This window comes from Blastomyces dermatitidis, assembly GCF_000003525.1.
Source record: "Blastomyces dermatitidis ER-3 genomic scaffold supercont1.13, whole genome shotgun sequence".
NCBI classification, from domain to species: Eukaryota; Fungi; Ascomycota; class Eurotiomycetes; order Onygenales; family Ajellomycetaceae; genus Blastomyces; species Blastomyces dermatitidis.
In genome coordinates this window covers 398,522-425,529 of record NW_025544786.1, presented here as the reverse complement: position 1 = coordinate 425,529, position 27,008 = coordinate 398,522, and the positions used below count along the sequence as shown (strand labels likewise).

General features: G+C 36.1%; 8 protein-coding genes across 9 annotated transcripts; 3 read left to right on the top strand and 5 right to left on the bottom strand.

Annotated features, from left to right (window-relative positions):
* Positions 1-5,810: 5,810 nt before the first annotated feature.
* Positions 5,811-7,986, bottom strand: BDCG_17908 (uncharacterized protein; the record flags this gene model as incomplete). The annotated part of the gene is made up of 8 exons (XM_045426954.1): positions 5,811-5,843; positions 6,012-6,089; positions 6,193-6,287; positions 6,431-6,739; positions 6,824-6,973; positions 7,094-7,522; positions 7,624-7,701; positions 7,797-7,986. 8 exons carry the CDS (start codon positions 7,984-7,986, stop codon positions 5,811-5,813), a joined length of 1,362 nt encoding a protein of 453 aa, XP_045282768.1.
* Positions 7,987-8,031: 45 nt separating this feature from the next.
* On the bottom strand, positions 8,032-8,385 carry BDCG_17907 (uncharacterized protein; the record flags this gene model as incomplete). Its single annotated transcript, XM_045426953.1, has 1 exon — positions 8,032-8,385. The coding sequence occupies one exon, from the start codon at positions 8,383-8,385 to the stop codon at positions 8,032-8,034; it is 354 nt and encodes a 117-aa protein (XP_045282767.1).
* Positions 8,386-9,080: 695 nt separating this feature from the next.
* BDCG_08978 lies at positions 9,081-10,919 on the top strand (the record flags this gene model as incomplete). Of its 2 annotated transcripts, none has more annotated exons than XM_045424748.1 (5): positions 9,081-9,704; positions 10,035-10,262; positions 10,365-10,382; positions 10,464-10,580; positions 10,669-10,919. In XM_045424748.1, 5 exons carry the CDS (start codon positions 9,293-9,295, stop codon positions 10,917-10,919), a joined length of 1,026 nt encoding a protein of 341 aa, XP_045282765.1. The 2 variants fall into 2 exon arrangements, with proteins under 2 accessions (XP_045282765.1, XP_045282766.1); XM_045424749.1 differs by having other exon boundaries at positions 9,449-9,704; positions 9,972-10,262.
* A 243-nt stretch (positions 10,920-11,162) lies between these two features.
* BDCG_17906 (uncharacterized protein) lies at positions 11,163-11,410 on the top strand. Its single transcript, XM_045426952.1, has one exon. It carries the CDS (start codon positions 11,203-11,205, stop codon positions 11,383-11,385), a length of 183 nt encoding a protein of 60 aa, XP_045282764.1. The 5' UTR covers positions 11,163-11,202; the 3' UTR covers positions 11,386-11,410.
* BDCG_17905 (uncharacterized protein) lies at positions 11,167-12,008 on the bottom strand (the record flags this gene model as incomplete). The annotated part of the gene is made up of 2 exons (XM_045426951.1): positions 11,167-11,843; positions 11,870-12,008. The coding sequence occupies 2 exons, from the start codon at positions 12,006-12,008 to the stop codon at positions 11,704-11,706; spliced, it is 279 nt and encodes a 92-aa protein (XP_045282763.1). The 3' UTR covers positions 11,167-11,703.
* Positions 12,009-13,085: 1,077 nt separating this feature from the next.
* BDCG_08977 (N-terminal protein methyltransferase) lies at positions 13,086-13,802 on the bottom strand (the record flags this gene model as incomplete). The annotated part of the gene is made up of 1 exon (XM_045424747.1): positions 13,086-13,802. The coding sequence occupies one exon, from the start codon at positions 13,800-13,802 to the stop codon at positions 13,086-13,088; it is 717 nt and encodes a 238-aa protein (XP_045273397.1).
* On the top strand, positions 13,378-17,382 carry BDCG_08976 (aldehyde dehydrogenase (NAD+)). The gene is made up of 3 exons (XM_045424746.1): positions 13,378-14,441; positions 14,520-14,719; positions 14,912-17,382. The coding sequence occupies exons 1-3, from the start codon at positions 14,206-14,208 to the stop codon at positions 16,090-16,092; spliced, it is 1,617 nt and encodes a 538-aa protein (XP_045273396.1). The 5' UTR covers positions 13,378-14,205; the 3' UTR covers positions 16,093-17,382.
* Positions 17,383-25,648: 8,266 nt separating this feature from the next.
* BDCG_08975 (uncharacterized protein) lies at positions 25,649-26,490 on the bottom strand (the record flags this gene model as incomplete). The annotated part of the gene is made up of 3 exons (XM_045424745.1): positions 25,649-25,851; positions 25,927-26,250; positions 26,373-26,490. 3 exons carry the CDS (start codon positions 26,488-26,490, stop codon positions 25,649-25,651), a joined length of 645 nt encoding a protein of 214 aa, XP_045273395.1.
* Between the last annotated feature and the right edge of the window lie 518 nt (positions 26,491-27,008).

Below are 27,008 nucleotides of genomic sequence, written 5' to 3'. Positions count from 1 at the left end.
ATGTTGATACTTATATATTATAGTGATTTGTAAATCATGATAGTTAAATATATATATATATATATATCATTTCTGACTTGATTACAACTTGTACAATAATTTTTGAAAACTTAAAATCAATTTTAATTATTAATAATTAAAAACTTAAACTTATAACTAACTAATATAAAAAGAAAAAAATCTACTTCTTCTCTTTCTCATTCTTCTTATCATTCTTTATAATTTACTTCTTATTCTTCTTCTTCTTCTTCTTCTTCTCATCTGAGATGATAATTATCTCAAAATCTCTCTTCACTGTCTTCTCAGAGAAGGGTTTCTGCTGCTTTCTCTCAGCCAGGTCAACCTGCATCTCAAAATCCTGCATTTTCTAGTCTGCTGTCTCAGGTTTCATCTCAGCAGTAAGCAGATTGACATGCTCAGAGAGCAGGGCTGTCTTCTCAATGTTCTGAATCATGAAGTGCATTCAAGACCTGAACAAGGCCTCAATTTCCTCCTTCTCTGCCAGCTTCTACTAATCAATTAAAGAACAGAAGTGTTATCAAAAATTATTATCTTTTAATAAGTAAAAAACTTATCAGTTTTGACTTCTTTATCTCTCACTTCAATACTCTCTTAATCTTCTTTTATTACTGCTTATTTACAGTAATACTCTTCTTCTCTCTTTCTCTCTTTATCTTAAACTCAAATCATTCTCAGAACTTCTTCTGATCTTATTACTACTGTATAAGACTCTTCACTATCTTCTTCTTCAATCTCTTACAGACAGTGCTATCTGTATTATTTCTATACTTAGTTCAGTCTAAATCTATCAGAAGTATTACTTAAAATTATTATCATTTTACTCTCTTACAGAGTCTCTTTAAAGTATCATAACATGTCTTACAATCTGTCTTCTCTTACTTAAACACCTTCTTCTTCTCTCTCTTTAATCTGTGATAGTACTCACATGCCTTGATGATCTGCAGAATCACAGAATATTTAAAGAGAAATAACATAATTGATTTCAGTGAGTGTTGAAGAGAGATGAAGGCAGAAGAGACAGCTAGAAATAATATGATAATAATGATAATAATAATGATAATGATGATAGTAATGATGATAATGATAGTAATAATATTAATAATGATGATAGTGATGATAATAATGATGATGATGATAATAATAATAATAAAAGAGAGAGTGTATTGAAATATATTACTGACTTATCAAATATAAAGAGATAAAGAAAATATTAACAGCTTTCAGAGATATACAGAAACAGCTACAGTGTTATATAGTAACATTATCTTCATTTAATACATGCAGTGTTGATATTCTTTGTATACAGTTATTATATAATCTATATCAGAAATACATGCAGAAAACAGATCTTTATTACTAGAGAGAATGATTACAGTGATTCTCTATTTTCATATTATAAAGATAAGTTATTCTCATTTCTTTCTTCTCTCTTTTCTCTTCTTCTTCAACTCATCACTAAGTTCAAGCTGGTATGAAAACTATTAAAACACTCTTAAAAACTCTCAAATTGAAGAGTATAGACTAATCAAATTTTAAATGCAGAAGAATCAAATTACATTCAACATTACTAATTATTTATTCTCTTTCAATAAAATCACAGTCACATCTTCTCCCCTCTCTTAAATGAAACATGACTTATAAAAAGTGAGTATCATATCAGACTATAATGATTAACACAGTCTCAGCATACAGAGCTGTATACACACAGTACATGCTGAACTGAGAGACTGTATAAATTATAAATCAGCATCAGTATCTCAGAGAGAGTCATGCAGTGTGAGAAAGTTACAACTCTCAGTCACATACACAGAGAGTGAATCATTGCAGTAAGTGCATGTGCATTGCATGAAAGTAACACTTTTTAATAACACTCAGTTTCTGATATTATGAAAATAAAGTCTCTTCATGAGATTCATTTTTATCAGAAGTCAGAGAATCTTATATTTCTCAAGATTATCTTTATCTATCTTATTCATGAAATTAATGAGAAAAATCATTGATTTCAGCATTCTGTTCTTGATGTCATTCAAGTGACAGCAGAGTTCATTCTGACCACACTTTTTAAGTGTATATTTTCTAAATATTCACATTTATACAGATATATACTGATTATTTATTAGATAATGTTAAGATAATGACTCATTACAGCTATATTACTCTCACTGTGAGAGATACACAGTTGATAATAAACATTGCAAAGACTCTGAGAAGTGAGTATTTTAAGAGTGCTGCAGCCCTGCAATCTTGATTTTTTTTTTTTATTTTTTATTTTTTTCTTTTTCTTTTCTTTTCTTTTTTTTTTTCTTTCTCTTTTTTTTTTTTTTTCTTGTTTTTGTTTTGTTTTTTGTTTTTTATTTTTTTTTTATATTTTATATTTTTTTTATAATTAAAATTATATGAATTATAATCTGTGTTTAGAAAAGTAATGATATTTAATAATACTCTCTATTGAATTTTCAACAAATGAGCACTATGTTATGATATTATATAAGTGAGAAGTGATTTCATAGTCTTATTTAATGCTATTCTCAATAATGAGATCAGAATGAAAATGTGACTAAGAATTCAAACATATTCTTTATTCAGAACTAGATTTTTATTTGAAAAGTGAATCTGAGATCTTTAATATTAGAAATAACATGATTTGAAATCAATGTGATAAACACAAATCATAATCAGAAGTAATACTTTTAGATAACATGATAACTGTAAAGTTTGATTCTGGTCTCAGACACAGTCACACGGTCAGTCTAACTTAGACTGACCGCTGAGATTATGAATTTCACAGTTGATTTCATTTGATCTGATCTCATACATTTCTTGACGTGAATCTCACTGAGACTGACTATCAAAAAAACATGTAAAGTGACTATATATCAGATCTTAAAATGAAATCATGACTTGAAAACAATGAGAAAGTAATCTCATTTAATCTCATTTAGTCTCATTCTTAGACTGGCTGCTGAAATCATGAATTTCATGTTTAATCTCATTTAATCTGATCTCATACATTTCTTGGCGTGAATCTCACTGGAACTGGCTATCAAAAAAACATGCAAAGTAACTATATATCAGATTTTAAAATGAGACCATGACTTGAAAAAAATGAGAAAGTGATTTCATTTGATTTCATTTAGTCTCATTCTTAGCATAAAGTTACTATTTTTAGACATTTTAAGGTTTTTTTTAGACTATTTTTAATTTTTTAAAAAGTAAGACTTTTTAGTAACACTTAAATAAGATTTAAAGTCATTTAAAGCAATAAAAATAATTTAAATTAAGAAGTGAAAATCATGATTTCATTTGAAAAATGTGACAAGAGTAGACAGTAAGTCTCACTGAAACAGTATGAGACTACTATCTAATGTTAAAACTGTGTAATGAGATCAGTTGAATTGATAATAAGACTATCAAAAAATCTGGTCCTGGTCTCAGACACGGTTATACGGTCAGTCTACTCATTCTTAACATAAAGTTACTATTTTTAGACATTTTAAGGTTTTTTTTAGACTATTTTTAATTTTTTAAAAAGTAACACTTTTTGATAATGCTCAAATGAGATTTAAAGTCATTTAAAGCAATAAAAATAATTTAAATTGAGAAGTGAAAATCATGGTCTTATTTGAAAAATGTGACAAGAGTAGACAGTAAGTCTCACTGAAACAGTATGAGACTACTATCTAATGTTAAAACCATGTAATGAGATCAGTTAAATTGATAATAAGACTATCAAAAAATCTGGTTCTGATCTTAGATATGATCACACGGTCAGTCTAGCAGTACTACATAATTAAACACTCTGTTAAGTGAATATAGTAATAATATATCTATATAAGCATCTCACTAAGAAGATCTATATGAGACAACTCACTGAATTTAAAATAGATTCACTGAGAATACTTATCTGCATAGTTAAGAGTAGTTTATATAGTCTGAACTCTGTAGTGAAGATCTGATATAATTACTTAATAACTCTGTTAAGTGATCTTGAATTTACAGTCAGTATCTATAATTCAGCACTCTGATATTATATATTCAGATATTATCTCTATATAATAATCTATATTAATAATCTTAATATTATATTCAAAGTTTCTGAGAATGTTAATTAACTAGTAAGTATACTTAGTGAGAAATTGAAAGTCAAGAATCTATATCAGTTAATCAAGTATTTAAGTATAAAGATTAATTATTCAAATAAGAGAATTGATTTAATATATTATTAATATATTAAATATCTTATTAAAGATTTCTATCTTGATAATACAGCTATTATTAGAATATTAATGAAGAATGAATTCTGTATTAATAATTTCTCTATATTTAAGAAAGAGACTGATTTCATAATTCAGTAATATTAATATAATATAAGTTGTTTATAATATTTTACAGTTAAAATACATTCTGATATTACTTATACTATCTCACTACTCACTCAATGAAATATTGATTTAATATCTCAATGTTGAAAGACTCTATTATATATTATATATTATTTAAAAGAAATTATAAATCTGAGTATTTTTTACAGATACAGTCTATATAAGAGATTTATTTCTATTATTTCTACTATTTTTATTATTTCTATCATTTCTACTGTTTCTACTGATTTCTTTATTATCTCTGATTTCTCTGATAATTTCTATCTACTCTTCAGCTACTCAGATTTCAATTAAGCTGATCTTTTAAATAATAATAGAAAATTAATATTCAGCTATATTTTTAAGCTCACAGATAGTCTGATTTTATAATATTTAGTGAAGTAATCTTGTATATCTCTAAGTTTTAATGAAACTAAATATATGACTCTTAGTAAGACAGTCTGTGAGATAATATAAATTCAGAATCTTATAATTAATCTTGATTTTATTACTATATCACTGATACAGATTCTCACTAATAATAAGAGTATTATAAATCTTATAAAGATAACAGTTATTACAGCTTGAAGTAAGTATATTAATATATATTTTCATTTTTTATATTAACAGTTGAATCAGAGAATCATTGATTTAAAATACATTTTCATTACTTAGATAGTAGTGAATAGACTTATTAAATCTCTAAATACTGTAATATTTACATAATTCATGATTTTACTATATCTTACAGATGTAAAAGTTGAGAATGTTTAATTTTACATTTGTATTTGATTTTGACAGACTATCTTGGTGGTTTGAGTGTTTTTGTATGTGATTCTTGTTATCTTGAGAGGAGGTGTTGACCGTTACAGCCGTTGCGGTTAGCGATCCCACTAGATCACGTGACCCACCACTATATTATGTTCTTGTAGATAGATCTATCAATACAACCTTCAACTATCCTACAAAGGACTAGTGCAACTCCACATACATCCGGCTTGGCTGCATATTTGAATGGTACAATCAGACCATGATATCGCATCACTTGTTTTGAATCATGCCTCCCCCCTCCGCCTCCCGCGAAAGAACTGCGACGAGCTGCTGAGAAATCAAACGAGGGACAGGGATTGTTATTCTCATTAGTAACAGGATGCAAGATCGAACCTTGGGAATAGATACGATTGGGCTATACTAAGCTTAAACAAAGCTAGAGACTGGTTGGAGCGGGGTCATCGCCGGGAGGGGGATATTCGATCTCGGTTGCTCTGCGTTGATTATTATTATATTATATGAATTACTTTGTTTGCCGTGCATTATACTCAGCTATATACTCATTATTTACGGCGCGACATGGAATGAACTTTTTTTTTTTTTTTTCATTTGCCCGGGGAGGAGAAAAAGAGACACCGGTCCCGTATGATAACGGGTTTATCCGACTCTTTCGTCTTCAGTCATGATTTCCTGCAACAGAAGAAATAAAACAAAAAGTTCAACTAGTTAGTGATGATGACGATGATGTGAAGATGGGGACCAGACCGAGCATTTAAGCTCTCAAATCATCGCCGGATTTATAAAAGGGGACGAGGTAGGATTTGGGAAACAACAACACTTCTCAGCAGTCAAACTTACGCTTGCGATTTTACTTCGCGCCCTAATTTTCGGGCCGAAGAACACGAGCACCCAAGGCACAGCCGTGAGTAATGAGCCCTATGTCAGCGGTTTTGTCAGTATTTGTGTGACTACGGGTATGAACATCCGGGGAGGGATGTGTGCTGGCGAAGAAAAACCATCGAGGGCGGGAACGACTTACAATTCCTCCAAGCAAGCTTGATGCCCCCGAATATCCGAGATTGACGTACATAGCTCGCACCACGAGCGGGAATATCCCACCGAGAAGGTTTCGACCTGTCCGGAGAAACATTCACTTAGCAAAAAGGGCACGAGAAGCAAAAGCGAATATACATAATACAATCCATTGTGTATCCAATAGGGAAACAACCCAGAGGAGGAAAGAAATTGAACTTGGGGGCGCGATCCATGATCCTTACAACACGATTGAGCAGCCAGGGCTGAACTGGCATACCGATGGTATGTATCCGCCAGGTAATTAAAAACGGCCAAGTAGATTGAGAAGATCCCAATGGTCGCACAGCCGATGGCAAAGCAGGGAACGACCCAGTGTATCGAGGAGAAGGACGTCCATCCAAACCAGAATATCCCAGCCGGCATCAGGATAGATTCGATGCATACAAAGTATAAGCGGCCCTCAGGCGTGCTGGAGATTTTACCCAGGCGCCGCACATATTTCTCTTGCCAGATGCTGAGGAGTGTGGCCAGCATGCCGCCGATGCAGATTGCTGGTGAGTTTTAATTGTTAGAAGATTGGGCTAACTGGCTTCGGGGCTAAATGAGGCTGTGGTTTGAAGAAATACGGAACGTACATGCAAAAACAGCCCCAGATTGTTGCAGGTTGAAGCCATGATTGTTTTGGAAAACAAGGGGGATTGCACCGAACTGAAGATACAATACCGCCCAGCTAAAGGAGACCCAGAGCGAGAAGAAAAATATCACGGGTTCAGTGAAAAGGAGGTCTGTAAAACGCCATTTCACCAGTTTTAGCTAAGCCTCAAAGCGCACACCCAAATCTAGGGGTGAGTGGGGATAGAGTCGGGAGATGATATACAGAGAGCAACAACAATTCTCGCACTTACGAAATGGTCGATACAGCGATATCGTAACCATCTTAACGATACTCTCTCTCTCCTCATCAGACTTAACCTTCCAGCTAATTCGCTGGCTCTGCCGGTTCCCTCCCTCGACTGGCATATCAACACCAACATATCCCGCGTCCTCAAGCTTTTCATACCACTTATTCAACACCTGCGCTTTCCGACTCAATAGCACGTTGCCACGAGTTTCGTTAAAGAACATCATAACTGCCACCGTAACCACGGCAGACAGGATTGCTTGCATGTAATATACCCAGCGCCAGGAGATGTGGTGGACCATAAAACTGGAAATCATGGGGCCCAAGCCTGTGCCGACGAGAACGGCTCCGGAGAATAATGCCATAGGCTTATTCCTTTCTTCAGTCACGTAGATGTCGCTGAGGACGCCGCCGATTATGGAGGAGTAGGTTGCTGGGAACGAGTTTGTTAGTTCTGCATGCTAAATGAATGAATGTATGTATAAAAAAATATACATGCATGATTTGTTAGAAGGAAAATTGATATAAACCTACAGCCTCCAACACCAAGGAAGAATCGAGCAAGTAACATGCCCGCAAAAGAATCCGTGACCGCACAACCTAGTTGAGTTACTGGGTACCGCGTATATAGAGAGTCAGCTACTTGTATGTACGTGCTGTGAACCTATTTCTGAGCCATAGCAAGCTATCCATCTAGCCTAACTCACCGGAAAGGAGTATCCCACTCCCCACAAGCATCGGCCGCCGCCCATTGATTTCCGAAAAGGGAGCAAGCATCATTGGCGAAATAGCAAATCCAAAACAGAACAGCGTGATCCCAAGATTGTACACCACGCCGCTTATCCCCCACTTCTCCGTGAGTATCTTTTCAGGCGGGCTATACATCCCCGCCGCCATCGCACTCAGAGACGTAACAAGGCATGACAGCGCCGTTACTACCCCCTAGCGTGAATTCCGCCATGTAAATGGGGAAATAAATGGTCGTAGATCAGGTTGTTCGGGGGCTGCTTGCTGACCTGGGCTAGTGGGGGATGAGATGCCCGTAGGTGGTGGTAGGGAAGTGCCGAAGGTAAGGTAGTGATATTGAAGTACTTCTTCTGCTTCTTCTTTATTGTGCCGCCCTGCTGGTGATGATGATTGTGTCGAAGTGAGGCCGGGAGCGTTTTTCTCGAGGTTTCCATTTGCCGTGGCCTGTGGAGGGTTCAGGCCCTTCTCCGCACCAGAATCTGGCAGGGCCGCTGGGGCAATACTCCTGTTAATTTGCGGGGATGGGATGCTGGCTATCCTATCCGGCATTTCGGAGTAGTGTTTTTGAAGCACTTCCAATAGCAAGAATGGATGGCATGAGCAAGAGTAAAGGCACAGCTAGAAGGACATGTGCTGTACGTAGGAGAGTGAGACGGTATTTTGCTTATTTTGTTCTTATTAGTATTGTAATGATTTTTTCCCCTCCAACCATCCTTCTTGACCCTTGAGGAGTAAGTCCAGCGCACTACTCACCTCCACTTTCGTTCCCAATAGGAAGGCAAGCATTAATTGGCGAATCGAACAAGCTTTGGTGGGAAGCTTTGCCGCCATCGTTTGCCGGCCGAAACAACAGGTTTGCGCTGGTCCAGCCAGCCCCCATCCGGCGCACATGCTTGGATCCATGGATTTCAGTCGGTCCTCCATTGTATGTAAGTTAGCATGTAGAGGAGGGATCTTTGCAACTGTTAGCCCTTGCTCTTCAAACATTGAATACAACTAATAATCAGACTCCGGATTAATAAATCCTCAGTAATATCGATCGGTGTACTCTGTAGAAAGAAGATTGATAGCAAAGCCCTCACCCACCCCGGCCCCATGTTATGTATCATGATGTATGCGGCCCCAACGGTTGCACTATCGGAAGGTAGGTATAGTAAGGGATAGCTTGAACGGCAAACAATGTCTCAGCAACAATCGTATATAGGGAGAATTATGGAATAACGGTGTATGAACGAGATGGACAATCGGATAATGATCCAGAGAAAGAGAAGAAAAATAGAAAAAAGAAGCAAAACATAGCAAATGTGGCATTGATTTAGTGCATATTTAACTAGTTAACTACTCCATACAACAAGCTTGGGCGCGCTTTCACGTGGTATCGCCACGGCGGTTCAATTTTCAGTCTCATTCGTTCTTCCCTAACTCTCGCGCAAAAGGGTCAAAAGCATATATATACATGTCACGGATTCATCGCATGAAAATTATAGATCGATATATGCATATTTCCGTTGTACAGTATTCTCGATATCTCAGCAATTGCCGCTCAATTCTCATACCTCATAGGGTGGGAATCAAACCAACACATCCACCCCATTCCCTCCTGAGAAGACCAATGCCTCCAAAACGGCGCCAATCGACGACTGTTGTCGCGACCGCTACGCCCAACGAACTTAGTCAAAATGATGCCAAAAAGCCACGATTGAGTAGCCGGAACCCTGTTTCACCTGTAGCACAAACGGCTGCCTCTTCGCGACCTAAACGCGCTAGTCGCGCGCACGCTGGAAAGGAATACTCAGCATCAGAGCCGTCCGAAGGTATTAGGAAACGGGCCAGCGGTGCCAATGCCGGGAAAACGAAACAGGAAGAAGGTTAGATCATTTCGTTTTTATCTTCTCTTAGAGTCTCCATTTTCATTTCGAGGTCCTATCCTTCCGTTACCCGTTTCGGGGGTTGCCGATTTCTTGCCCAGGTGGCTCTCCCTCAATAGGCAGTCAAAACCTTCTTCTTATTTATGCTCTAGTCAAAAAGATTTGCTTCGTGGTGTCTCCTGACGCTTCTTATATTCCTATTTATCCATTGGGAATGAAAATATTATCATATAAACTAACGACCTAAACCCCCATCCGGAATAACAGCAGACTCCGTAACTTCATCTGCTCCAGGTACCAAACAAAAAGCTAATAAATGTGTGCAATCAGCTACAACAAAGGCAAAACAACATGGATCTGGAGCTGTTGTATCATTGAACGGCATAGAGACCGAACCAAAAAACAAAAACACAGTAGATGAGACCCAGGATGAAGCAGACGACACGAAATCCCACTGGCTGATGAAAGCAGAACCGGAATCAAGGATAGAGAAGGGCATCGATGTCAGGTTCTCTATCGATGATTTGCGAGGGGCGAGTGAGCCAGAGCCTTGGGACGGTAAGATCCTCATTATTATATCCCGCGTCCCCCCAAAAACCAACATTTCCTGGGTATGTCGGTGATTGTTGGGTTATATGCTGATGAAATGTTTTATAAAAGGCGTACGAAACCCAACTGGTATGCATGCCTTGACATTTTATATCTAGCATCATCATATTATTCACAATTGAGAAGACTAAAAAAGGAACAACCCAATAGCGCGAAATAACATGCGCGCCATGAAGAAAGGAGATTTGGCATTCTTTTATCATTCAAACTGCAAGGTTCCTGGAATAGCTGGAATCATGGAAATTGTCCGGGAACATTCTGTCGACGGTACGTATACGCAGCATAGAAGCTGCACATTATACCTGAAAATGCCGCGACTAATTCATTTTTTCTTCCCGCTTACGACTTGTAAAAGAATCGGCATTCGACCCCGCACACCCATATTACGATCCAAAGTCGAACCGCGAGAATCCTAAATGGGAACTTGTTCACGTGGAGTTCAGGCGAAAATTCAGGGATCTTATCACACTGGCTGAGCTGAAGTCGTTTGCGAAACCAGGCGGACCGTTAGAGAATATGCAGATGATGAAGCAATCGCGGTTAAGCGTGTCTGCCGTGAATGGTAAGGAGTGGAGATTCATCATGGGTTTGGCTGGAGAGGAGTGAGGGGGAAATTTCAATCGACTTTCTGTTTGACTCGGGAGGCTGGCTCCTAACGTTTCGGAATTTGTCATATTGTGGCGGACATATTACTTGCGAAAACAGAATTTTCCCAGCCCCCCCTGAAAATTAGTAGCAAAACACCACCAAAAAATCAAAATATCCGCATTTCTCTAGAATCATTCAATATCATCCAATACATGTCTTTTTCAATCAAATATCATCCAAATACGCGTCTTTCTTACCTTTATCATCAAATCCACATATATCAATCAACCCTTTTTTCAATATGCCTCACAATGCCTGCTGTCCTGCTGCTTTGCAAGCCTGTACAAAGACTCCTATCCTGCGCCTCAGTCTCCCCAAACTACCTGTTCCAGAAGTTCTGGATAATGGAGAGGATCCAGTCAATGATGAGATAGAGGAGCAGATGAATGAGAAGAATATAGAGACTCAGTCTGAGAATCCTTGATATCCGCGAATCTCTACACCTGAGTCTGACATCTCATACAGATTGTATGAACAGGTGATTATCAATGAGATAAAGAATAAGAGAGATGACAAAATGATTAATGAGTAGAAAGAAGAAGAAGAATCAGAAGAATGAATCTATAATTTCTACAATCAATTCTTCTATACAGATCTCTCAAATGTCAGTGATTATATTCTCTCCTTCAGCTCTGGCAGCTTCAACTTCATTCAATATGACATTCTCAAGTGAGATAATCAATGTGATGATGATAAAATATATGATGAAAGGAATAGAAGAACTGAATTCACAATCTCATTATCATCCACATTCAGATCTGCTGTTGAATCTTCCATCAAATCCACCGTTGAATCTTCCATCGAATACACTGTTGAAATCTTCCATCGAATCCACCGTTGAATCTTCCATCAAATCCGCCGTTGAATCTTCCATCGAATACACTGTTGAAATCTTCCATCAAATACACTGTTGAAATCTTCCATCGAATCCACCGTTGAATCTTCCATCAAATACACTGTTGAAATCTTCCATCGAATCCGCTGTTGAAATCTTCCATCGAATCCGCCGTTGAATCTTCCATCGAATACACTGTTGAAATCTTCCATCGAATCCGCTGTTCCATCTCCAATTCAAAGCAGTCCAATACCTCAATTTGATGAATACTTCAATTGATTGACAAGGGAACAGTTGCTTCATATGAATATTGACAAGAGTATATTTCAAATTATAAGAGATGAGTTAAAAAGTCCATTATAACAGACAAAATTGCAGAAATTCATCATCTTTATTCACTATTTATAGTGATGAGAACAGATCTCATACTGCTTTCACTTCTAAATTTATATTATAATGAATTGTAATCTGAATCTTTCTAATTATTATAATACTATTCTATATAAGTAGATCTGAAATATTCTTTTATATCTTTTTCTCTTATGAAGTTCTCAACTGTATGATGTAAAAAAGCTTCAAAATCTCCATCAAATCTCTTCAGAATTGAAGAGATATCTGATATGATCTTTGACATTCTCTAGCAGTTTCAAAACAGTGAAGATTTCATTGAATTCAATATACACAGATGATAATCAATGCTTCACATGATCTCAGCAGATATATAATCATTCTTAAGAAGGTGTACAATCTTGTTGATGGTGAAATCACAGAGTTGAGGTGACATATTGATGATAAAGGTAAGAAAGACATATATTTGAATGATATTTGATTGAAAAAGATGCGTATTGGATGATATTGAATGATTCTAGAGAAATGTGGATATTTTGATTTTTTGGTGGTGTTTTGCTACTAATTTTCAGGGGGGGCTGGGAAAATTCTGTTTTCGCAAGTAATATGTCCGCCACAATATGTACTTGGCATAAACTGCGGTATAATACTTTCTAAGTTTGTCTTGGTGAATCCGTTCCATTTGTTACGGAAACTCATTATCCAACTATCGTAAGATCAGCCCATATATTTATCACCCCGATTGCCCAGCAAAGGCCTTATTTGCAATTTTAAGACCTCAATCTGTTAAACGTTTTGGCCCCTAGCCTCCTGGCTCAGGTTTGTATATTTCAGGATATGTACGAGGAGAACCACCAGCCTTCTGGCACCGTAGGCTGATGCCTGTAGCTGCGGAATCACGAATTCTCTTTATACAGCACCGGCCACATATTGGATATCTTTCAAGTTGTTGGGCGCAAAGCCCAGAGTCTAATCGGCAACAACTGCAGCCGTTGAGGCATCCCACTTTGTTCCTCTGACCTCAGCACTTTAAGCCCAGCCTCCGCAAACAACTTTTTAAATTTACTTTCAGTTCTAGTAACCGTGCTATCCACAGCATCATAGTAGTCATTTGCAGTGTCCGAGTTGAGATTTTCCTTGAGAACCAGCAACCCCTTTTCAGAGAGCGCACCTTTGCACCGGACGAGATATTCCACCAACTGCGCATCCGTAAGATGATTCGCGCACCACTGGGTCCAGATTAAGTCATAGCGCTTGGTAGGCGTCCAATCCTGAATGCCAGTGATATAAATGTCGCCAATTTTCCCTTCCTGGTAAAGCTTCCCGCGTTTAATGACGTCAACGAACTTCTCAACCGGCTCCACGATGTCCACGGTTCCGCACACTCTGCTTAGGAAGCCCTCAGTGACCCTACCGATGCCAGCCCCGCAATCGACGCCCAGCGCAAGCTCCCCCGAGCCGCTGGATGGAATTAATCGACGAACTTTTGCTAGAAAGGTAGATGACCCGCGAAGGTCAATGGAGGAGATTTGCGGGTAGCCGCCAAGCATTCCATTGGCGGTGGCTGGAACTGAATTCCAGTAATCGATGGAGACGGCTTGATCGATATGGGAGTCAGGTTGGACATCCAGGTCGGGATCTGTTTCCATTTCCACCATGGCTAAACAGGTAAGAGAGAAAGGGTTAGGAGGAATTGGAGCGGCAGTAGCCGGGGTGAGGGACGGCGAAAGATAGACGAGCCCAAGTGCAAGCTTGATACGGTCGTAGGATATAAGGAAATATGTCGAGAAAAAGGTGTTGAGCGAGATGCGAAATTTCGGCTGGATTTTTTTCTTGTTCTGGATCAAGCTACCAACGCGCGTGCCGAGATCTCCAAACGGTGCAAACATCGAGGACTCAATTACAAATCGGCCCGGGAATGAAGCTAGTTCGACGGCACTGGGCGAGGTTTTTGCCGTATTTTGTCGGGGCGAAATATGGGATTTTGACCCCCCCTCAGTGTAGTAGTATACCGCAGACGACATCAACCCCCTCTTCTTTCTACACGGTATATTTAAGCCCATGTTTTTCCGCACCCGGCAATTCCGAAGTCTTCCTCTGCGAAAGCTACGCTACCCGTGGTCAAATACAGCTTTTATTGCCCGATATTTCTCCAGCACTCCTTTCACAATGTCCGGTCTCTCTATAGAGCTCACTGCGCCAAACGGCCGTAAATACACACAGCCGCTAGGATTGTTTATTAACAATGAATTCGTGGCCGCCAAGACCGGACAGAAAATCACGTCAATCAATCCAACGTTGGTTAACCCCTCATTCTGTCTAGCCCGATGGGAACTTCAGATGGAATATAATTGCTGATGCGGGAGGGGGTTTAGTGATGAGTCTGAGATTGCTTCCGTACAGGCTGCAGGCGCGGAAGATGTGGATATTGCTGTAAAGGCTGCACGCAAAGCACTCAAAGATCCCTCGTGGAAAGGCCTTTCGGCAACAGACAGAGGAAAGTTAATGGTCAAGCTTTCCGAACTTGTTGACCAGCACAAGGAAACCTTGGCTACAATTGAGGCTTGGGACAATGGTAAGGGATCTGCTCTAGGATATCCTTTGATTTGAAATGGCTCTGATCATTTTGTATATTATTATTACTCTTTTTCTTCCTTTGATTCTCCTATTTCAGACAGAGACTATGAAGGAGACCCCCCTCAGCACCTTAGTCCGAGGACAGGATTTATTTCCCACTGATCATTTTGTACTCATGCTATGTATCTAGGCAAGCCATATACCGTTGCTCGTGATGAAGACTGTGCGGAGGTTTCGGAGACCCTGAGATACTATGGTGGATTCGCCGACAAAATACATGGCAGCACCATCAGCACCACGCCCGCCAAATTCGCCTACACTTTACGACAGCCAATAGGCGTAGTTGGACAGATCATTCCTTGGAACTATCCTCTTGCAATGGCAGCATGGAAACTAGGTCCTGCCTTGGCCTGCGGAAATACTATCGTCCTAAAGGCAGCAGAGCAGACGCCCCTTAGCATTCTCTATTTCGCGACCCTTATTAAAGACGCTGGCTTCCCTCCTGGCGTGGTGAACATTCTCAATGGCTTTGGCAAAGATGCTGGAGCGGCAATCGCAACTCATCCCGACATTGATAAAATCGCCTTCACTGGATCCACTGCCACTGGCCGACAAATCATGAAAATGGCTGCCGCAAATCTCAAGAACATCACCCTTGAAACCGGTGGGAAATCGCCCCTCCTCGTGTTCGAGGATGCTGATCTGGAACAAGCTGCTAAGTGGGCACATATCGGGATTATGTCCAACATGGGCCAGATATGCACGGCTACCTCACGAATCCTGGTCCAAGACTCCATCTATGACAAGTTCGTTGCGTTGTTCAAGGACGTCGTCGCGTCCACAAGCAAAGTCGGCAATCCGTTTTCCGATGACACTTTCCAAGGCCCCCAGGTCACGAAGGCTCAATACGACCGCGTGCTTTCGTATATCGAGACTGGTAAAGCCGAAGGTGCTACGCTAGCTGCTGGCGGTGCACCCCATAAGAATGTCGGGGATGGCAAGGGCTTCTTCATCGAGCCCACTATTTTCACAAACGTCACGGACAACATGACCATCTACCGCGAAGAGGTCTTCGGCCCATTTGTTGCTATCGCGAGTTTCAAGACTCAAGAAGAGGCTATCGCCAAAGCAAACGATACAACGTATGGTCTTGGCGCAGCAGTGTTTACTCGAGACATTCAGCGTGCCCATTATGTTGCGAGTGAGATTGAAGCTGGCATGGTTTGGATTAATAGCAGCAACGATAGCGATTTCCGTGTTGCATTTGGTGGAGTGAAGCAGAGTGGGATTGGTCGCGAGTTGGGTGAGGCTGGTTTGGAGGCATATTCGCAGACCAAAGCTGTTCACGTGAATATGGGCACGATACTCTGAGCAGAGAGTGGTCTGATAAAATGTAGTTAGAGGGAACCCAGGACCTCTATATTAGGGGCGGGATGTGGTTTGCTGAGGGGAAAAGGGGGTGCAGGTGGATGACATTTTCTGGACTGAGATGATATAATACAGATGGAGGATTATGAATGACCTGGCAAATTGATGTAATCCTTGATTTATGCTTCGACATAAATAGCAGGAAATATTACTATATATTCGACCTTTGACACCAGGCCCTTACCCTTCACTGCTTCGCCCTCTTCATACTCCAGGTGCTATTGGTATATCAATCCGGCCTTGGGGGGATTATGTGTCTGTTTCTCATGGTACACAATCCACCGGGGCGCTCCTGCTGGATTGTCCTAGACTGGTCTCAGCCATGTAGGAGTTAGATGTGGCTGTTCGGTGAGACCCCAGGCGAGGCTGATACAGCGTAACAGAGTGTGTTATCTGATGTTCTTTCCGAAATTCTCCTTTTCTCCTTCGGATTTAATTCGATTGGTAGAATGGGAACCTGGAATGAGGAGTTTTGTCGTGTTGTTCGTTTTTATTCCTGTCGAAGACTCGTTCTAGCACCATGCTCTGCCATCGTGCAGGTGTTCTTTGCCCACGAAGTGTCACCACCTTCTTTTCGATATTAGTGGGTAGTCGCCTAGTACTACCTCCAATAAGCACATACTAGCTAAACCATTAATCTGTATGTCGTCGGGTTTTACGGACCGTGGTTATCATGCTTGAAGAATGGCACAAAGCAAACTCCATAGTGTGTCACGCCGGTGTTGGTAGCATTTGGGATAGTGGGTGCTGGCACCGCTGTGATCAACATTTCAAACGCCATTCATAAATATTCTTCGTGCGTCATATAAACCCTTCGAAAAGAGACTACACTACTTTGCCAACGTATGGACAGTACCCAAAGCGGCTGTGGCTCAACAGGAACACCGTTTGAAACCCCGTTCTCCCCCTGAGGACTCAACAAAGACCTGTGGAAGGTGTAAAGCTTGTGTGATTGAAAGGTTGCTAGCTTGTGGAAAGTTATATGGTGGAAGGATTAGTAAGCCAGATCATATGACCTGACACCCCCACTCACCAGAGTAACTATACACTATGCTATATACAAAATTCGCCTTCAAATCAAGTACAGGTACAAAAAATGACTGGAAAATATGTAGTAATGAAAAATCAGTCATGAAATATATCATTTTTTATCCCTCTATTCTTCTATTTTCTTTATATTCTTCTTTCAATGTGTATATTTCATTGCTTCAAGTGATTTAGTTAGCTCATTCATCATGTTCTCAGCAGATGAAACATATTAAATTAATATCTCATTCTTGTAAACAAGATTCTTAAGAATGTGAAAATAAACCTCTATATAATTCAAGCAGTGTGAAATTGCTTTGAAAGAGAATAGCTCTATAACAGACTTATTATCAGTATGAATTAGACTGACTGTGTGACTGTGTCTAAGATCAGAATCAGAATATTTGATAGTTTTATTATCAATTCAACTAATCTCATTACATAGTTTTAAGATTATATAGTAGTTTCATACTGTCTCAGTGAGACTTACTGTCTACTCTTATCATATTTTTTAAATAAGATTATGATTTTCACTTTCTAATTTAAATTATTTTTATTACTTGAAATGACTTTAAATCTCATTTGAGTATTATTAAAAAGCATTACTTTTTAAAAAATTAAAAATAGGCTAAAAAAAACCTTAAAATGTCTAAAAATAGTAACTTTATATCAAGAATGAGACTAAATAAGATTAAATAAGATTATTTTCTTATTTTTTCTAAGTTACAATCTTATTTTAAGATTTGATATATAGTCACTTTACATGTTTTTTAAATGATTAGTTTCAGTGAGATTCATACTAAGAAATGTATAAGATCAGATTAAATGAGATTAAATGTGAAATTTATGATCTCAGTGACTAGTCTAGTATGAATTGTATAAGTAGATTATTATAAGAGGCCTACACCGAATAAATCAGTATGATGTTAATAGGTCTTATATAACAAAGAGAAAAATGTTAAAGAAGGAAAAGAAAGAGAAAGTGTAAAAATCAGTGATCAGAGTGAATATTTATACATGTATATAATGATATATACAGTGAAGCTTCAGAGCGGAAGAATCTATACGCGTTCATAACAGCTGAGAATCGGCGATTGAGAATAGCTGAGAATCAGAGTGTATGTGTTCAATAGTGAACGGAAGAATCTATGAAGTGTAACAGAATAGTCTATATAACTGATCAGGCACAGCCCGCCACAATTATTAACTGTGATAGAAATGAGATGATTATCAGTATTCAGATTATTAAGATGAAATGAAATGAATTCAGCATCTTTTAAAAGCTCTCAGAGACAGATAAGCTCATATATGATCTCAGAGAATGCAATATATTCAGCCTCTGTTCATGATTTAAAGACCTCAGTTTGCTGACAGCTCTGTCATGTAACAGAGTCATCTGTCATATAAATGATATAATCAGTGATTGAACAAGATTCTGAATTTCTATCAGCTCAATCAGTAGCTGTATATACTACAGATTCAATATCAGCATCTCTGTGATAGATTATTCTCTCATTGATTGAACTCTGTAGATATCAGAGTGTATATTTGAATACAGCTCAGTTCTTTGATATAGACTGAAAGCTGAATTGTTCAAGAAATTCTGCAGTGAAGCTTACATCAGAATGTGTATTAATTGCCAGTTATTGCAGAAATCTGATACTGAATTGATAGAACTGTAGAGTAAATTCTGCTGTGTATATAATCAGTTTCTTATTATTATTCATGAAATTGATGTTCTTCTTCATAGAAGTGAATGTAGAATGATAGTCATTTATTAAGAACTTCTTCAGAAGATTTCTTACAAAGAGAGATTAAGATAATATTAATGAAGTTAAATCTCTATCAATCTTTATTCTCAGATAGCAGTTGAAACTCTCTACATTCTTAATCTAATAATTAGTAATGATTTTAACTTTAACTCAGTTCAGATCATCAATTTTCAGATTGTAGAGATAAACATCATTTATATAGATAATTATATAGATCTGTCTCTCATCATGAATAAATAGTCTGATATTATAGAGACTGACACAGAAGTCTAAGTATAATAGCATTTTTCACAGCTTCTCATATTATAAAAGTGCTGCTTGCTTAAGACTGTAGAGTCTCTGCATCAACTCATATATAAGATTGTCATAGTCTTTACATAATTCTGTGAGTTAATTTATATATATTCATTCATCAGCAGATAGTTGAGTTTTTAAAAAAGCAGTCATCATATTAATCTGTAGAATATATCATTCTCAGAATACTGAGATTGCTATGAGAGCTTGAGAGATAAATGCAGAGATAACAGATGTAAAGATTCTTGAGAAATTGATTCTCTTCTATTAATGATTTCTGCAGACAACTCTGTAGGTCTTATGATAAATAATCTCACTCATATTATTGAACTTTTTATCAAATACTTATTAGCTGCAGAGAACACTCATTTATAGAATTCTCTCTATCAGTTATCAGATCTCTATCTGTTTCAAATAATTAATCTCTTTAACACAGGTCTTGAAATAATATTTTCATTTTATAAAAGCTTTGATGTGTGTGAGATTTTTCAAGATTAGAAGTGCAGTAATCTCAGAATTGATAAGTAGGTCTTTGAGACTATTTATCACTGAAGATTTCCTCACTGTAGTGATATCTCTTATAGATGTCAGAGAATTATCAGATTCAACTGTGAATTCTGAGAAGTTCAGTGTATTCTGTATCAAAAAGATAGATATTCTCATGAAGATATCATAGTCAATTCATCAATTATTAGTAAGTATAAGAAATAATGAACACTCAGGTTGAATTTTCTCATCAATGAACAGATCATCAATTGATGAATCAGAAATTACTGAAGAAATTATTACAGAAATTGATATAGCAGATAGATCTGATATTGCTGAAGAAATCACTGCAGCTGCTTTACAGACTGCATTGAGTAGAGTCTTTAGATTGTGTGTAGTCAGTAATGATGAATTAGCAAGATGAAGATTCTTCTGAAATATGATGTCTTTTGATAGGTATAAATACCTGTTGAAGAGATTCATCAATCTATAATTAGTAAAATCATCATATTTCACAAAAATCAACTTTTTGAAATGAGAAGTCATCTTATTGATGAGCTTGGAGACTATCTTTAAGAATGCTTTGCAATCTCATCAGTGAATGTCATATGCAGAAGATAGAGCTTCAAGTCAGACCTTATATAATATAATTGACTTTGTATTTTCAGAGCTCTCATACAATATAGTTGAGATTGATATAAGGTTAAGCAGCTCTGTAACTGCAATAACTGTCTCATCTCATATCTTTTCAGAAGTGAAAGAGTCTATTAATAGTAATTGAAACTTCTCAATAATTAAATCAATTAATTATTTCAATACTTCATCTTACTGTGAAGTATGAGAGAGAGTCAGCTCTTATTTTATTTCTTCACTAAGTATATATACTGTGACTGCATTTGAATTCAATTCTTCACAGTCTGAGTGAATAATTGCAATGCCATGTCTCAGCAGATTCTTAATAAATTGATTAAAGATTCATAAATATCTCAATATCTCATTCTTTTGTTTCAATAGAAATATTCATCTCATACAGATAGTATCATTTATAATCATTATTACAAGCTTCTTGTCAGTGTAAAATGATATATTATTTTCAGTCTTAAGAGTCTTATCATTATCAAAAATAGTCACTCAAATCTTCAAGACCTTGCAGGTAACATGATGTGATGTGAATAGACTGACCGTGTGACCGTGTCTGGGACCAGGATCAGATTGTTTGATAGTCTCATTACTAATTCAACTGATCTCATTACACAGTTTTAACATTAGATAGTGATTTCATACTGTTTCAGTGAGACTTACTGTCTACTCTTATCACATTTTCCAAATGGAACCATGATTTCCACTTCTCAATTTAAATTATTTTTATTGCTTTAAATGACTTTAAATCTCATTTGAGCATTATCAAAAAGCGTTACTTTTTAAAAAATTAAAAATAGTCTAAAAAAAACCTTAAAATGTCTAAAAATAGTAACTTTATGCCAAGAATGGGACTAAATGAGACCAAATGAGATCACTTTCTCATTTTTTTCAAGTCATGGTTTCATTTTAAGATCTGATATATAGTCACTTTACATGTTTTTTTGATAACCAGTCCCAGCGGGATTCACGCCAAGAAATGTATGAGATCAGATTAAATGAGATCAAACATAAAATTCATGATCTCAGCAGTCAGTCTAGATGTGAAACTCTTGTAGAATACATGTTTCTGTTTAGTCTTAACACATGTGACACAGAATAATAGTTTTTTCAGACTGATAATAATAATATCAAATTGCAGATTACTGATCATTTTTAATATACTATTTTCATCAATATGATTAAGTTGATGATGTTACTTATCTGTCAGAAGCTGCTTCAGAAGAACTGTAGATAATTAAGATATAAATAAAATATAAAAAAAATCAGTATCTGAATTCTTAGAGTTGATTAATTATTCAATCTCATTATGACTAAAAGATTTCAAAGACTCTGCATTCAGATCATAATCTGTTAAGATTGTTTTTAATTTTGAAACAGTTATATATATCACTGCTTCATACATTGAATTGTTCATTACATTATAAAATATCAGGGAACTGTTAGAAAGAATGTAAATATTATTATAAGACAGATTAACATAGAAGATATCACTGTTGATAGATAATAGAAACTGAAAATAGTTTTCAGTATTAACTTATATATTATAGTGAATATAGCTCTAACACTTTATTAACTCAGTGAAGATCAGATTTGCAGATAGTTCTGACATGTAGTATACATGATTAAATTTTATTAATCTTTCACTCACTGAGCAGTGTGAGAAAAGTCTTATGAATGCAGTGCTAACACTCTGAACCTTCAGAATAATCTTATTAATCACTTAAACTATTGAACTGTTAATTGCTATAAGCTCAGAAAATCATGATCTATTACTTACTATATGATATTCAGTGTTACTATCTCATATAGTGAGAGAATTCTTGTGAGATTTTATGAAACAGACTGATACATTTATACTCTCTGCAAGATTTATTATTTGAAAAGTCTCAGAATCATCTGTAATAAATAGTTAAGTTCTATTCTTACTATTATTCTTTTTCTTCTTTTCTTTAAATTTCTTTATTCTTGAAGTGTTGTAGATTCTTCAATTATTATCAGTGTAACTCAGTTAATAAGACTGGTAATTAAGACTGCACACAGTGACATTAGAGATGTGTGAGTTCTAATCTCACTACTGACACCTGTCACTTCTTACTCATGAAAGCTCTTATATAATAGAAGCTGAGTCTAATTAATAAGGCTTAATACAGAGTAGAACTCTCTACTGTAAGCTAAGTTACTAGTTAAGTGAGATTCTGTGAACACTTATCAGAGCTGATATAAGATATTAATATCTTACTATTCTACTATGCATCTGTCAAGATTCTAACAATATAGAGTGAAGCTTAATATAGTCATTATATACTACTTAAGTAAGTCTCTAACTAGAGCTGTTATTAAAGCCTAGCTTTCTCTCAAATATAGATAATAATTTTAAAAATCATCTGACTGGCAGATCTAGATATATATCTAGACTCTAGACAGAGAACTCTGATAGACTAGAGTCTGCAAGCTCACTACTAGGCTTTAATACTGATGAAGAGAACTGCAGTTATTAAGTCTATAATTAGTCTCTGATATAGAGTGAGACTATGATGACTGATTAATAGATCTATGAGTATCTAATGAGACTGAGATCAGTAACTGAAAGCTTGATATGTACACTATTCAGTGAGTAGTAATAGTTACTAACTAACACCTCTGAAAATTAGTGACTGGTCTGAGAGAACAGATGCAGTGATCAGTTAATTATAGAGAGTTAAATGTAATTAGCTTAAAATGCATTCTGCAGATAACTAGCGCCTGTAGATTCTCATCTATAATTCAGCTGAAACTTTATTTCAAATCTTATATACAAAGATTTGATGATAGATTTGATTTAACAGAATACTTATTCTGCAATACAAATGAAAATCCTGAGTATATTGTAATGCATTGTGCATTATATAATAGTCTCAGAGCCAGATTGAAAGAGAAGTATAATTTATATCAATTAAATATAAAGTTCTTATTCTCAACTTAGACAGAAATTAAATATCTAATAGACTTTTTATCAGAAACTCAAGCAGCTATAAGAAAACAGCTGAATTCAGAAGTATCTGAATATGAAGAGGTGGAAATTAATTAAATATAGTTTGTTAAAACAGCTATACACTATCTTTTAATAATTTTAATTTGTTATAGTCTCTTTTTACTTTACTTTTCCTTTTTTATTCTTTTCTATCTATCTATTTAATATGTCTATCTTTAAGACTGTGTTCTCTTTTCTTTTGTCATGATATTATTAAATGATTTCAAAGTATCAGAAGATGTTAAAATACTGCAATTTATAAACAGTTTTTGTATTCTGAGCTGAAATTTTCTGATTTTGCATATCTGAAATTGATAAATGTATAATAGTTAACTATATAGATATAGGAAAAACTCTGAGAATTAAAAGTTCTCAGATAGATGTCATAGTCTCTGACTGCATACATCTATAAATGAAGAAGAATAATAATAATCTTCAATTATTCAGAGTACTGTCTGAATTAATCAATTAATAGTTGTCAAAGTGAGATCTCTCATATTCAAAATATGTAGATAAATTGTCTGATCTCTGATAATTTCAGAAGCTCTCTTGAGTACTATTATAATCATATTTGATACAGTCTTCACAGGCTGAATTCAATGTATTGTTGTTAGAATTGATAGATATAGTAATCATTGTAGCTGTTATAGCTGTTGTAGCTATTATAGCAGAGTTAGCTGCAGAATCTATATTCTATAGATTCTTTTTATTTGTTGAAGAATTAAGCTGTAAGTGAATCTTCTTCATGAGAAGATCAACATTTAATATCACAGCTGTGAATTTAGAATTCTGTATCTTCTCTATCTTCTTTTGAACATAATCTCTTCAATTGTTGAGTAGAACTGAGTAGAAGATATCAAATATTCATGCATCTGAGAGAAAAGCATTCATCATCTTCAATTTTATAATGACAGACTGAAACTTATTAAAGAATGTATGTAGATTGATGATCTGTGTATTATTAAGTAATATAAATTTCAGAACTGTCTCATAATATAACTGTGTTTTAAGAACAGAGTATTTCTGTTTAATTGCATTTCAGAGAATATAAGCAATCTGATTTTCATTATATTTAAAGAAATATGATCTGACACCTGCACTCAGTGAGTTTGAGATGAATGTATAGAGTCACTGATTTCTGATACTTCAGAATGATACTCATTCAGTATCTCTTTATAGAGAGTTCTAAGTCTGTTATTTCTCTATTATATAGTAACACTGTGCATCAATCAGTTTCACTTTCATGAAGATATTTCATATAATATAATTAAATGTGTTAGTTAGACTGTTTGATCTCACAGTATTCTTAACATCTTTCTTAAATTGAGAGATTGTCTTATCAATATGACTATTCAGTTTATAGAGATTAAATTTCAACCTTTCACTAAGATTAAAATCTCATGTAGCTGTATGAGCTATTGAGATAATAATAAAATAATTGTTAACATTCTGTGATTAATCTATAGAGATTTTCTATTGATAAAGTTTTTCCAGATATAGTTCAAGTTCTGAAACTCTTCATCTTTTCTTCTTCATCTCAAATATTATCTTGAGATGTTTTATCTGTTAATCTGATATTTTCTTATCTGAATAATAGATATCTGAGTATTCATCATTCTCATCATAAGAATCAGTATCAAGCTATTGAGTAGATCAGAGAGCTTGTCTAACTATATCAGAAGCTGTATTCAAACCAGCTTCAAATTAAGAGAATGTTTCAGAGTGTTTATCAATGAAGCTTTTAAATGCTTCAGAAGAATGTTCACTGATAGAGTATAAGTATGAAGAATTATCATTATCTGTAACTAACTCAGTGAAAAGAATACAAGATCGCGAACATGTATATAAGTGAGATTATATTGAATCTGTCATCTTCATATTCATATATTGAATTCTTGTTAATAATATTGTCTTTCTTTTCTTACTTTTTTTTTTGCAATGTGATGCATTTTCTGTGAAAGATGTAAAGCTTGTGTGATTGAAAGGTTGCTAGCTTGTGAAAAGTTATATGATGGAAGGATTAGTAAGTCAGATCACATGACCTGACACCCTCACTCACCAGAGTAAATATACACAATGCTATATACAAAATTCGTCTTCAAATCAAGTACAGGTACAAAAAATGACTGGAAAATGTGTAGCAATGAAAAACCAGTTATGATATACATCATTTTTTATCTCTCTATCACTCTATCTTCTTTATATTCTCTTTTCAACATGTATATTTCAAACAGTTGATCTCTTTAACACAGGCCTTGTAATAATACTTTCATTTCATGAAAGCTTTGACATGTGTGAGGTTTTTCAGAATCAGAAATGCAGTGATCTCAGAATCAGTGAGTAGATCTTCAAGACTGTCTCTCACTGAAGATTCCCTCACTGTTAATTCCTCCACTATAGTGATATTTCTTGTAGATGTTGAAGAGTCATCAGATTCAACTGTGAATTTCAGAGAGTTCAGTGTATTCTGCACTAAAAGAGTAAATATTCTCATGAAGATATCATAGTCAATTCACCAATTATTAGTGAGTATAAGAAATAATGAACACTCAGGTTGAATTTTCTCATCAATGAACAGATCATCAATTGATGAATCAGGAATCACTGCAGTCTCTTGACAGGTCATAGTGAGTAGGCCTGGTGTCTCAGAAGGAATCACTGCAGCTGCTTTACAGGCTGCATTGAGTAGAACCTTCAGATTGTGTGAAGTAGTCAGTATCAATGAATTGGCAAGATGAAGGTCCTCCTGGAAGATGACATCTTTTGATATGTATAAATGCCTGTTGAAGAGATCCTTGTGAGGTTTCACAAAACAGGCTGACATATTGATAACCTCTGCAAGGTTTGTCATCTGAAAGGTCTCTGAATCATCTGTAATGAATAGTTGAGTCTCATTCTCACTATTGTTCTTTTCCTTCTTTTCTTTGAATTCCTTTATTCTCACAGTGTTGTAGATCCTTCAATTATCTGAAGCACTATCTGAATTGATCAACCAACAGGTGCCAAAGTGAGATCTCTCACATTCAGAACATGTAGATGAGTTTCCCGATCCCTGATGGTTTTAGAAGCTTCCTTGAGTACTACCACAACCATGTCCAGTACGGCCTCCATGGGCCGAATTCGATGTATTGTTGTTGATAGTCATTGTGGCCGTTGTAGCTGTCGTAGCTGTTGTAGCTGTCATAGCTGAGTTGGCCGCAGAATCTGTATTCTGCAGATTCTTTTTATCTTTTGAAGAATCAAGCCGCGAACGGATCTCCTTCATGAGAAGATCAACATTCAATACCACAGCTGTGAATTTGGAATCCTGTATCTCCTCTATCTTCTTCTGAACATAATTCCTTCAATTGTTGAGTAGGACTTTCAGGTTGTGTGTTGTAGCTGTTGAGGTGATGGCAGAATGATTGTTGACATTCTGTAGTCAATCTGTAGAGGATCTCTGTTGATGGAGTTTTTCCAGTTGTAGTTCAAGTTCTAGAACTCTACGCCTCTTCTTCTCTATCTCAAATGTCATCTTGAGATGTTCCATCTGTTGGTCTTAGACTGACCGTGTGACCGTGTCTGGGACCAGAACCAGATTTTTTGATAGTCTCATTACCAATTCGACTGATCCCATTACACAGTTTTAA